At 48.7% G+C, this 13,598-nt stretch overlaps 1 protein-coding gene across 2 annotated transcripts in view; it reads left to right on the forward strand.

The window, feature by feature from the left end:
* Angpt1 (angiopoietin 1) overlaps positions 1-13,598 on the forward strand; it is a 178,383-nt gene that overhangs the window by 123,544 nt on the left and 41,241 nt on the right. For both annotated transcript variants that reach the window (XM_010615722.3, XM_010615721.3), the window contains exon 4: positions 1,041-1,273. In XM_010615722.3, the coding sequence (XP_010614024.1) occupies positions 1,041-1,273 (233 nt within the window). The remainder of the gene's footprint in view (positions 1-1,040; positions 1,274-13,598) is intronic.

A 13,598-nucleotide genomic window follows, 5' to 3' on the forward strand; every position in this document is an offset into this window, starting at 1 on the left:
CGTCCTCGAGGACTGGCTGGTCCGGGGCCTGGGCGCCCGCTGCTGCGGTGGACGGCGGCCACGAGGCGGGGAAGCTTGCCTGTTCCAACTCGCTCCATGACACCTAAACGCTCCCTGGTGTTTCATTCTGAAGACTATCAGGAGTGATTCGGCACTGTGTTCCTCCAAGGTAAATCGAGTGCTCTTTCTTGTGATTTCATTGGAATAACACCTTGTAAACGAAGGGCTGGATGAACCTTCTGGAAACAGAGCTGAGAAGAGTGAGTGAGCCTGTCCCTGGGAATGTGCGAGCACTCTTCACTGCCAGAGTGAAGCTTCTGCGTGGCTCTCAGGGGCTGGTGAGGGGAGCGGGTCTAGGGAGCCCAGAGGGCCACTCTCATGCGTGTGTGCATGTGTGAGACCACGCCCTGGCCAAAAGGATTGTCTGTTTCTTGGGCCATTGACACAGCGATTTAGGAACCTGGGCACATTAAGCCACACCCAGAAGTTCAGGTTGAGCAATAAGCAGCAACAGCGAGTCTCAGAAACCAGACAGATTACTCTGTAGTTCTGAGGTTTCTCACCCTTGTGTTCTCCCCTGCGCCGTCAGAATTGTCATACAGTTTAATCAGTATGATGTTTTGAGAATCCCAAATGAAGGGAGAAAAGTAAAATTAGAAATGATTTCTAAGTTTTGTTCCTATTTTTATCCACGATTGCATTTCTTATCGAACTCATTTCCTTGGTAAAAGTTACCACTTTTTCAGAATACAATTTTTGGGTCTAAATGAGCTACACTGGATATGAGATACACCCCAGAAATAAGTTATATTTAGGAAGCAAATATTATTCTGACGCTCGGCTTATGAATTCTTCATCTGACATGGTAGGCATAGGTAACTCCTACTTTAAAACTATGTAATTCCTGAATTTCTCAAATAAATACATTCATGGTGAAATGCCTAATTTAAATTTCTAATCCTAAATTCAGGAACCAGTTGAATGACCATTTATTTTCTATAGCATTTTAAAAATCAAGTCTTCTTTTCACTTCCTTGTAGTTTGTTAGAACATAAAATCTTAGAAATGGAGGGAAAGCACAAGGAAGAGTTGGATACCTTAAAAGAGGAGAGAGAGAACCTGCAAGGCCTGGTTTCCCGCCAGTCATACATAATCCAGGAGCTGGAGAAGCAGCTGAGCAGAGCGACCAGCAACAACAGCTTGCTTCAGAAGCAGCAGCTGGAGCTCATGGACACGGTACACAGCCTCGTCAACCTGTGCACCAAAGACGGTGGTAAGAACTTCTTCCTCAGTTTGATTGTATAAACACTTTGTTTCCTACGAGCAAGTAGAGATTCAATACAAGTGTGTTGTGTTAGGCAGTCATGAACTCGCCGTTGTCTTTATTTAGAGATCAGATACGTTTCATGGGGATGTGTTTGGGTGTGAAGTTGGCCAATGAGATTGTGACCATCCACCCTGATATGTCAGCTTCACTGGACTGAGGGACACCTAGCAGATCAGTGACGTGCTCCTGCCTGTGTCAGCAGGGTCAGGGAGGTATAGCCTTGGGATCTGTACCTGTCCCTTGCCTGGTCATCTCCTCCCTGGCACTGGTACCTGCTCTGCTCCCTGGCCACCATGAATTTAGCACCTTTGCTCCACCAGGCCCTTCTTCCATGATGCCTTAGAGCTAGCCGACCATGGGCGGAATCCCTGAAAGCATGAGCCAAATTAAAGCTGTCCTCGTTGAGCTGTGAGTGTCTGCTGTTGTGTCTCAGGGGCAGGAAGGCTGAGCAGGGAACAGTGCCAGAGAGGCCACACATCACTCCCTAGGTCAAGTCTCTACCGCACACCCTGACACACGCAGGGGCACACTGCTGATCTCTGGTGTCTTTTAACCAGAGGAAGCTGACATGTGAGAATTAAAGTCCTAACAGCCTTCTTTCTTTCACTGATTGCTGTGTAAAAGCAGCAGGTGAACTTTGTTCTTAGATGTGTTCATGAGTTTGGTGACAAATGCATGCTTCTAACTTCTCAGAGAATGTATTTGTGAATTTGTGAATCCACATTATCTGAGATTCCTACTTTTCTTTTATTCTTGGTCTATATAATCTTAGATAAATCTATTTCACTGTCCTGAATAAATGTTTGATATTACAGTGTTAGACTCTTAACTATAGGACAGAAATTAGCCAATGCTGAAGACTAGTTCAGAGGAACAGGGACAATTTCTCGTTTTACAACTACTGTGAATTGGTGCAGTGTTGCTTACAAAGAAAAGGTGATAGGAGTCCGGATGATTATGACTGTTACTAGAAGTATTTACTATGATCCTTGTCCTTAGTTCTGCTCAGAGAACGATTAACCAAGGTATCAAGGCGTACTTATTTGGGGATGCCTTGGTGACGGTGGAAATCGCACATGGTTGCTCTCGCTGAATGTGGGGCCCTGCAGGTGTTGGACCTATCGGCCAGCTCCGCCTCCCAGAGGCCGGCCCTCCGCCTGCCACCCCAGGAGCATGAAGGGGGCACCTCACCCACCGCCTTTTCTAGCACAGCCTCTGCACAGGCACGCTTCAGCCAGCCTCTCTCTGGGTGAAGACAGAGCTGCAAGGGGCGGAGGGAAACAGGGCAGCTCACCCCAGAACCTTACCGTCTGTCACCCGCAGCTGCACAGGCGCAAGGCTCCTTGGGTTGAAGCCGCCCTGGAGCCACGTGAGGGCGCGCAGGGCTTCCCTGTGTAGCTAGGAGTGTGAGGCCCGCCCCGCACTAAGGTCTGGCTTTAAAGACACTTCCCTTTTCCCTGCGGCGCCCCTTACCTCGGGCGGTGTCTCCGCTCACCAGTCTGAGCAGGCCTATTTATGTATACGTCCCCAGGCGCCCCTCGGTTCTTCTCAGCCATGTGACCCTGAGGGGGAAATCCTGCTGACTGCGGACACTGCCAAGCGCCTACTGGAGTCCCCTGAAAGGAGAGCTCGGTGGGGCTTTGCCAGGGAATTTTAATGGCGCTCGTGAGGATTTGGAAATGAAGTACTAATATGAGACATATCTATCCTCACATCGAGGCAGATGTGTTTGGGGCAAGATTGGAAACACTTTCTCGTCTTCCTGAGAGCGACCGACGGCCCGTGGGTGGTAGGGGTGTCCAGCCCTGGTGAGCCTCCCAGGGTGCCTGCTCGCTGTGATTTATCTTCTCCGGCTGTCTATGTAGTCAGCGCGTCCACACGCTGTTAGTGCAGGCTGTGCGACTTAAAACTCCTGCCTGGGTTTGCAGCGTCAGGGCCCGGGTGGACGCAAGGCTGGCCACCATGCCCACTGAGCATGCGCAGGCCTCTTAGCGAGCGAGCGGCTGAAAGGAAGGAATGAGGAGAGAGGAGAAAGAGGGAAGGAGAAGATTAAAAAGAGAACAATATTTAGGTTCAGTCCCAAAATGACAGACTGATTCTCAGTGTTGAGATCAGATGGGAACGCACTCCTGCTGTACTAGAATGTGATTAATAAATTCACCCATTCATTCAAGAATAGAAACTGTTCTGTTTCAGCTTCCCTTCTAAAGGATAAGGATGTGTACCCGGTTTTTATTAAACATATATTCACTGGGATCCTGTAGTGTACCAGATACTGATCAGATCATTGGAAAGAAAAACATAATAACGAGATGTATTTGGCTTCAAGGCATCCAGAGTCACAAGAAGAGAAACTGCTCGTGACCAGTTCCGTGCCAGAGCTCACTGTTGACATGAGGCAGGGAATTGGCTCCCACAATGCACATGGGGGATCTGAACGTTATGGCAAAGACAGAGGATGAAGGCAGGATGGAGCATCTGCAGCCCTCCTGGGCCTCGAAGGAGTGTTCTCATGACCCCAGCATTGCTAAGCGTTTCCTGCATTCACTGGGTCCTTAGCAGGACGGCAGGTGGACAGCACCAAAGCCCAGCACTGATCCATATGTCCTGGAGAACCTGAGAGTTTGCTCAGAAAGTTAGTCTGGAACCAAAATGTATGCAGACTGGTGGTGGTAGGGACCTGATGGCTAAGACTTCAAGAGAAATGAAGTGCAGGACTCTGTGAGGCCAAGCAGCGTGCATTTCCCAGGAGTTGTGAGAAGGCGGGGCAGGTGGTCGGCCTGTGTCCACACCTGAATCTCAGAGTCAGGGGCTTCCAGGGGAGATGGGCTTGGATAATTAATGAGGAGGTTGAGGAGGTGGCTTTCTTTCACAAAGCAGGGGTGGGGGTGGGGTCATTGTCTGCATACAAAGACAATGGTAACATCTGTATTTTAGAAGAACTGCTCTGGCGCCCGTGTGGGAGGAATGTGCAGAGGTAAAACCAGCCAGTCTTTGGGGCCCATCGCACCGCTGAACCACTTAACCTGACACACCTCGACACAGGATGTGATTCCTGGCTTCAAGTGGAAGACCGAGCCCAGGGAGGCAAAGTTTCCAAAGCAGTACATTGTTTGGAAGTGAGGGGGCAGGGGTGGGAGCCCGGTCTGATCCCAGCATTTGTGTAGAATGCAGCAGCCTTACCATCTGGAGTGCCTGGTGTGGAGGGCACCGTCCTCCCTTTGCCCCCCACCCACCCAGTGCAGGTGCGTGGCAGGACCTGGGGTTCAGTGCAGGCGATTTCCTGACCAAGACTGTGCGTCCACTTATAAGATAATAAAAAGTCAGCTCAGATCCAGAAGAGACATTTGGAGTTCCTGATGGGGCAGGTAAAAAGAGGACAGAGGAAAAACAGAGATTAAGGGGAAAAACAGTAGTGACAAGGAAAAGCATCTCCTGTGAAAAGTGGTGTTTTCAGTGGCAAGTAAGAATAAAGGCAAAATTTTTTAAAAAAGCAAAATATGAAGTTTGGGTGAGCTGTGTTCTCCTGGGGGCATAAGCGTGGCAAACTGCATGGCTCAGCTGCACAGGGTGAAGACCAGAGTGAGTGAGGGGACAGAAACGGAAATGGCGTTGTGGCTACATCCCCGAAGCCTGGCCACAGGAGTCTCAGGTGAGGAGGCCAGGGGTAGGAGTGAGGCCAACTGTGGAGCAGACCCCAGAGGCATAGCCATCTGCAGGACAGACAGCTCCCTGCTGGAGACACAGCAGCCTCCTGCAGGCCACAAGCATCACCTGAAGGACACACAGCCCAGTGATTTCAGTCCCAAGTGATCTACCTGCCTGGGCAGGAGCGCCTGTCCAGAGGGGGGCCCTGGGAAGGGGAAGTGAAGCGCTTGCTTTCTGGCCAGTCTGGAGCCATGTCATGGGTGGGGCAAGTCACCCAGCAAGGGCCGATAGGAGAGTCGGGCCTGCGAGTTCCTGAGTTAAAAATGACCCCAAAATGATCACAAGCCAGGGGAGGAAGTCAAAACTTTTAAGTAACTCTGATAAACATTGATAAAAAATGGGAAATGTCATTTTCATTGACTGCATAAGATACTTTACTTTCACTGACTACTTGTAATGGACAATTTAAAATTATGTGGAAAGAAAGAGAAACACAGAGTCATCCTCCGTGTGGACTTGTTCCGTTTAACGAGGGAAATGCTTTATCTTGACAGAAAATTGCATGTCAGACATTTACAGTTTCCTTAAAACAAGCCACACTATCTAGCACTTCCGTTCCTGAAACCCCGTGGCTTAGGGGAAAGTGGCTGTTTATTTTTGGACATGGTGTATTTCTCCTTTTTCATGGAGCATGCTATCTGCCTTTTGAAAAGTCATAATTTCTGTACAAAGTTTGTGTGAATAGTGGAGAGCTGAACTAATGATAAAGTGAAAAATAATGCAGTCCTTGACCTCTCCCACGAACTATTTCTAGGCCACATCTTTTTGGGAAGATTTGAAATTCTGTGGTTAATTCTCATTTGGAATTAGGGTTTCCACTTCAGAAAGGAGTTGAGCTCTCTTTCCCTTGGCCCCAGGGGCCTGGGCATTTCCGGGTGCGGCCATAGAAGCGGCTACTCCCTGGGTGTCTACCCTGCCCTGAGCAGACCCTCTGGGGTTTCCTCGCAAAAGCGAAGAGGCACAGGTAGTTTGACCTGAGTCCCGCTGGATTGTTCCAGGCCTCGTCAGCTCTCAAGTCTGATACAGTAGACATTTCCTAGACCAGGACAAGGTGGGAGATGTGTGGACATTCATCAGGGACAAGCTCTACCCCTCACCGTACACCCAGCAACTCCCACCTTGCCCTGAGAGGAAATAGAAAAATTCTCAACATATGTGCATCTGACTTCCTACAGTGAAGCCTTCCTAAAGCCTTCTTCTTCCTTTTTTTCTTCTGTTTAAGAAGAAAAGAATCTGTAATCTATGAAAAATGTTACAAATGGACATTTAGCTTTAAGTGTATATAAATGTTTATTTTTAGCATATTTGTACAAGTCAGTTACAAAATGCGTTTAAAGTCAATGATGCAAAGTATCCCCAGCTTCCTACGCTAACTCGTAATCACTTTCCACTGAAGGATACCTGCGTACTGAATGACTCTAGTCCGGTTGGACCTCATCTCAATGTAGGTAGGCTTGGTTGTTTGGTTGTTCACGTTTGGTACGGGACTCTTCACATGGGGCCTGCCACCAGTGACTCACCTTTTCAGTAGATGTATGAAGATGTCAGATTACTAAATGTGAAATCAACTATGCCAATCTCTTAATTTGCATGCTTATCATAACTTTGTGTAAACTCATAGGCATATTTAGGTCTGAACATTCCACTTTCATGGCTGGGGTAAGGTCTTTTAGAATGGGGAGTTTGAATTTTGGGATCAGTTTTCAGTAGAGATGGCACTAAACAGGGTTTGGCCTGTTGTTTGGCCCCTGTGTGCACACGAGTCACACATGCACACCCAAAGCTGGCCCCCAGCATGGTCAGTCCTTCGGCCCCCTCCCCCTGATGGGCCTTGGACCACAGCGGCTTCCAGCAGTGTGGGCGGCCGTGGTGCGTGCCGTCACGGGCTTAGAGAGCAGGACCTCTGAGCTCTGGGGCTGCTCTGCTGTCCCCCAAGCCTGGTGTCCCAGGGAAACCCACATACTGTGAGGCCCAGACGCACCCCACTCCCCATGGCAGCACGGAGCCCTCAGAGACGGGAAGACCTGTCTTCAGGGCAACGGCCCCAGCGGCGCAGGCCCAGCGGCACTCCTGCAGCAGCAGCCGCTCCTTCCCGTAACACTGCAGAGTGCGAGATCGTCTGCCCTGTCCGTGTCCAGAGCCCCCTGGCAGCCGCTCCCCACGACCGAGGCACTGCCCAGGGACCTTCACTGCATTTGCAGTGGCTCCCGCTGGAGTCAGTGATTTGTCCACTTGCAGAAGGACGCAAATGGTGCCTTCTACACTTTCCCACATTCAAGGGGTAGCTTTCCTGCAAAATCAAGACAGCTCAGCCGAGGAGTGAACACACATGGGGCCCTTGAGATGAGATGACCTTCTGAGCAGTGGCCAAGGTCATGGACTCTTCTGCCTGCCATGTGACATCCAGAAAGACGACACAGAAATAGGCTGGGTGAAAATTCAGTGACTACTCGATTACACAAAGATGCTACTGTGTAATTTCATTTTAATTTTTATCGTATGTGTTTCCATTCTTGGTTACTTTATATAATAACAGATATTGAATACACATTAAATTATACACAAGTTCTTTCACATTAGAGGAGCATTAAAATGTATTATGCTAATCCAACTATAGTAAGATATAAAATTGTTTGAAATTTACTTAACGTGAAAATTATTCTTCCACGTGAATAAAAGTGCCATCAAGTGAGAGATTTGTCTGCAGCATAGAGTGCTTTGCATGTCCGCATAGATTTAACACATACTTTATATGAATATCTCAATACTATTAAATTTTGTATACTTGCATTTAGACATCACAGACAATGCACCCTCCAGGTAATTGGAATATATCCATTAATTAGCATTAGCAACTTTTTTAAAAAAATCACAAAATACTGTGATGACAAATTTTCTAGATAGTTTTTTTAATTAAGTTTATTGGTATGTTTTAGGTATACAATATGCTGACATTCATCATTGGGAATTTGTACTTTTACATGATCCATCTTGGTTCTTATATTTTCCCCCACTCCCCTCCTCTCCCTTAAACCCTCCACCCCTTAGCTCTTTCTATCTTTTACAGAAGAGAAAACAATAAAATTAGAGCTTTTCCTAATAATTCAGTTCACCTCAGTATCACCAGTGTGAATTAATTTATGTCATGATACCATGGCATCTGGAAAAGTACACAAGGTCCTGTCACTGGGTCTTTCTTTGGCCTTCTCTCAATGTTACCACCTTGTCCTACATATGCAAGCTGTCAAGTGTTAATCTGATTTCCTGTTGTCTTTATTTCCAGTACCAGATGATGAGCACAGACATGCATATTGCCTCAGACCTCCCGCACCAGCCCTTCTTCTAAACCCGCACCTTATAGGAGTCAGTAGTCCATGGATTCAGTGCCCAGCTCTCCAGGCACGTGAGAATAATCCCCAAATTAACAGGACTCCATCCTGTGTCGGGAAGGCTCACCCGCTTTGAGAGCTGTGGCTCCCCAATTCACATTCCTGCTGAGGGTCCCGTCTCAACACCAGCACTTTTCTCCTGCCCACCCTGCCTTCTGTCACTTCCTGCACATCCCAGCCTCACTGACTCCTGCTGCACCTGTCCCTCTCCAGAGGCCAGTTCACTCTGTGTCCCAGAGTTCTCTGACTTCTAAGTGGCAGTGAAGTTACTGTCTCTGGGCCTTGGTTTCCTCATCTGTGCAGGGATGTGTTAGTGAACTCACTCCCGGGATATGCATCAAGGTTACATGGAGCTTGTGAGATACAGTGGGCACGTGGCACTCAGCACATGCGAAGTATTCGGTGAGCATCAGTGGATTTTGCTATAACCATAATTGTTCTGCATCCACCGAGAAGATGATGGACAGTTGAGATTTTACAGATTATTTACACAGTACATACATACAAGTCATTTAAAAGAGAGAAAAACAATTATAAATTTAATTACAACCCAAAAGCAGAAAGTGAATAATGTCCAAGTGTCAGCGTAGGCAGGGTTGGAGGAACCTGGGCAAAGTAATAGCATCGTTCAAAACGGAAGCTTAGCTACCTACCCAAAGATTTATATGAAGAATCTCTAAGAATAGAACACGTGTTTATCACACTGTCCACATTTGCATGCACACCCACACACACACACACACACACAAGGCCATTTTGCACCTGAAAACATCACACCAGGATATCGGCCCACAGACTTTTAGGCTTGTGTGCATGTGTTTTATGTGAGAAAAATACCAAAGTCAGAGTCTGAACCGATGGGCGTGGGGGCTCCCCGCACTCATCAGCCATGCGTGTCTGTGCACATCTTCCTGGAATCATCGCAAGCCTCCTGCCCCCTCCTATCTGGCCTTAGAATATGGAAACTCGGGCTGTTCAGAAACCTTTTAACCTTTCCACACCCCAGAAATGTGAGGTGTTAACTACCCTGCTCCTGCAAGTCCTGCGGGAACTCTAGGGAGGGACTCTCCCACCTGGCTGAGGAGGACAGGTGACCAGATGGCCCTCAATCCTTTGCCGGGCAGGGTTTGCCACTTACACTCTTCCGCCAGCTCAGGGAAAGTTAGCAACCCATTGAAATCACAGATTTGGGGTTAAACCCCAGTGCTGTGTTCTCCCTAATGACGATGGCTCCAGAATTCTGTAAGGACTCCCCCAGAGCCAATAACTTGATCCACATGCACGTGAATGTTTGTGAAATACTGGAACGATACAAATCGTTAGACACGTGCAAGGTTTCCACATGTTTGCATAGCTGATTTCTTCCAGCCACTGCCCGGGCAGAGCTCAGGAAGGGCGGTGGGGATCCTCATCGCCGTCTCCGCTCTCGGGGCAGTGACTCGGTGTGGCCAGCTCCACATTCCAGGAAGCTTTCTCGTGAGGGTTCACCTGAAATGAACTGACCCTCGGCCTCAGCCTCCAGGCCTGCCCTGCAGTTGGCGGTGCTGGGCCCACCATCTGCATGGAAGTGGTTGGCAGATGAAGCGAAGAACAGGGCATATCCAGCCGCTGTAGGCGTCCTCTCAGGCCGCTTGTTGACTAACTCTGCTGCTGAGAGATGGACAAGCACTTGCCTCTGCCTGTTCTTTCCCTTAAGCGACAGAGATCTGCTTGGACAGATAGGGCTGCTTGAGAGCCACACCTAGGAATGGCTGCCCAGGACTCTCCAGATGAGTTTGCATGACCTACACCCTGGGCCCTCAGGAGGGCCTCCGAGGAGCTTCCTGAGTGTCCTCACTTGGGCTCCCTGCATCCCTTGGCAGCTGGGAGTGTCCTCTAACACCCTGTCCAATGCCCTGTGCACATTTCCAAGACCTGCTGCTAGCACGGAGTCTGAACCCAGCAACCTCATGTTGCTGTCAGTGGTCCTGCACCCAGTGGAGAGCCCAGGAGAGGATGGAGCCTCCAGCTCACACTGCTAGAAACCCAACCTCCCTCAGCCCAACTTTCTACCTTGGTTGTTCCAGTGTGAGCCAGAACTGTGTAGGACAGTGGGATGCGTGTGTCCGGAGCAGGGAGGACTTTGAGGGGGATTCCTGGCAAGGTGTCCGTAACTCTAATAATTTTTTCAATTTTAGCATTCATTGTATATCTTGACCAGTCCTGCACATCTTTCGCTGATTTCTCTGTCACCGCAGTAGGAGTAGGTTTGGTCCTTAAGCCTATTTCTCCATTCTTACCAGTAACAGATGTACAATCAGCATTTGTCTAACTAAATAACTAATGAGCAGGAAGCAGACAGAACAGTGAAAAGGCCTTAATCTGTCTCATATTTATACTTTGGTCATCTTTAACTGATGGCAACCAGGAGAGGAAGTAGGAGCAGAAAGTTTGGAGGGAAGACTGGATGACATAGAGTGAGTGAAGATGGGGCTGTGTAGGGCCTGCCTCACAAGGAGAAGCACAGATCATGAGGCCAGCAGGGAGGGAACACACGGGTTTCAGGGCACAGCCTCTCTAGATGCTGGGGTCTTCGAAACCTCATGATAGGAGACTGGGTGTGAGACCCCAGGGAGCATGAGGGAGGAAGAAGCCGGGAAAGGTGAAGGAGAAAGGGCCATGGGAGGAGTAGAAAAGGCCCAGGAGACTCACGTGGAAGGTGAGGGAAAGAGAAGCCAAGACAACTTCTGAACTGCGGAGGAAAGGCAGGAGGAAAGGGCCCTTCGGCTCCATCCTCAGCAGGCCGTGGAAGGCAGGGTGGGGAAGTCTTGATAAGAGTGGTGAACAAACCACGCTCTGGGAGGTGGGTTGCAAGTGACTCTGTTTGCAGTGAGAGGAGGGGTGCGGAGGAAGCCTACCTGGTGAGGGGGTCACTGTGGGGCGCGGGCCCAGAGACAGAAGCCAGGCAGAGGAGAACCGACGGGCTGCAAGGGATGCAGGAGACACAGAGTGGTTAGAGCCAGGCGTGCTCATTGTGAATTAAAGAGCGGGACGGGAAAAGGCGAGGATGTGGCCGAGAAAAAGCTGCAGGTGTGAAGATCAGCTTCAGTCACGCTTTCATCAGTCCACCTCTGCCAGATGTTTGCCCCACTCAGAGATGGTTCACCCTCCGGGTCTGTGTGTCCCACCAGGTCTTTGGTGACTGCCTCCCGTCCTTTACCACACATCCCTCAGTGTCTATTTTCCATCTGAGTGAATCTCAAGAGCAACTAAAAGGTCGGGAAACTTATTTTTGTTATTGTTTTTCTGTGTTTTGAAGTGTTGATTCTGGGTAGTTCACTGTACCCACGCGTGGCACTGAGCTTCGGACCCCTCCAGTGGAGACTGTCGTACAGCGAGCACAGGCAGTGTGTTGGCATACGCACCCTGAGCAACTGCATCTTAAATGACCTTTGAGTTTCACATTTGAGGGGAAGCTTATAAAACACAGTTAGGGCAGATCACTCGTTTCTTTGAGACTTAAGCAGCCACAGTGTACCCTCGTCCAGTCAAGTTCAACCCTGAGAGGCTGGTTCAGTGCAGCCAGGCCACTGTGGCTGCCCTGGGTCTAATCAGCTCCCTTGTCGAACTTGAGGGTGGACGCAGCAGCCTGCAGCATCTCACGCACGCTGTCAGGTCTCCTTTGTCAGAGTGCATGAGAACTCGTGCCGCCTTTCCTGGTGTTTTCAGTCTCCGTGTCAGTAGCAGCCACCCTTTCCTGAGCTGGTCCTGTGCTCCTCCTCCTTTGCACTTCACATACCTGCCACCTCAGAAATAGCTACAACTACCCCACTCCACAGTGTAAAGCACAAAGCAAAAGCTCTGGGCTTCCACAGGCAGCCTTCTTCAAGACATAGTGTGAAATGAAAGTACCAGAGGTGAGCTTGAGTAGAGTTTGTAGCTTCATTTTTAAATGTCACAGTGCTCTAAAATATAGCCTGAGTCAAAGTTGCAGGCCTTAGCCCGTCTCATATTTACACTTTCATCATCTTCGCTAATGAACAAGTACTTAAAAATAGAATTGTGTTCGTGCTTTGGACATTAGTTTTCCTCAGAATGAGATAAGAGCCAACACTTCCCTTTTTCCTGTCACTGAAGTTTTGGGTGAACACCAAACAGCCTCCCACCACACAACACAACAGCCCCTTGGCTCAGGTCTTCCAGAAGTGGGCTGGAGGGAGAAGGGTGCAGGAAAGAAGGGCTCTCTCTCCTGGCATAACCACATCCAGGAGCACAGGAGGTGGCATGTTCAGCAAAGGAGACGCTTCTCCAGAGATAAATGACCACTGTCCCAAAAAGGACAGAGCGTTTAGTCGCAGGTTCCTGTGGGCCGCTCTCCCTGAGCTTTGCATCCTCAGGGCTCGTGACTGGGTTGCTGTCTCTTCACGTCCCTGCTTTGGTCATCTATTAGGTTGTTTGTTACTTTTCAACACAAGAAAAACCAAGTATCTGGTATTTAGGAGGGTTTTGATTTTGAAAATCGTAGCCTGCAAAGTTAAAATGAGCAAACACCAGTGAACTGTGAACTGCACTGATGCTTCTGGAGAGGATGGGTTCGCGTGACCACTGAGGCATCGGTGCAGCGCGTGTGAGTCGGCAGGCGCGAGCGCATGATCCGCGGTGCGGGGCTTCCTCGCTGGCGTCCTCCTTACAGCGCTGTCTGCAGTCCGTGTGCCCTGTGCTGTTGGTCCCATTGTGACGTCGGTGCTTCGTATGATCACGGATGTACTGTCAATGCCTTCGTGGAGACGTGAGCTTCGTAGAAGACTGTGGAGTTTCTTTCTAAGCACTTCACTGTTTCACGGCGGCATAGCTGATGTAAAGTATTTCACTTTTTTGAAACATAATTTAGCATTTTTGAAAATTTGCATTATTTACATCAAGATAGTAATTCCACAAAGACTTGACTGCTTATTGCCTGCAAATTAAGAAATATCATGCACCTAAACTTTGTCGGGAAGTATTTTAGATGTTTCAAGCAACCGGGGTCAGTTTAAAAGTGTTGAATCTTATTTTACCTTTCATACTTTGAGACACAAGTATGAATCAAAGTGATTGAAAGCAGGTATTTATTAAGTAATAGGAAATTTCACATGTGAGATTATAAAATATTCTTAATCTTAATTTCTAGAAAAAAGTTAATGAAACTTATTACT

The sequence above is a fragment of the Fukomys damarensis genome, unplaced genomic scaffold (assembly GCF_012274545.1).
Source record: "Fukomys damarensis isolate Sample0158 unplaced genomic scaffold, DMR_v1.0_HiC HiC_scaffold_5, whole genome shotgun sequence".
Taxonomy (NCBI): Eukaryota; Metazoa; Chordata; class Mammalia; order Rodentia; family Bathyergidae; genus Fukomys; species Fukomys damarensis.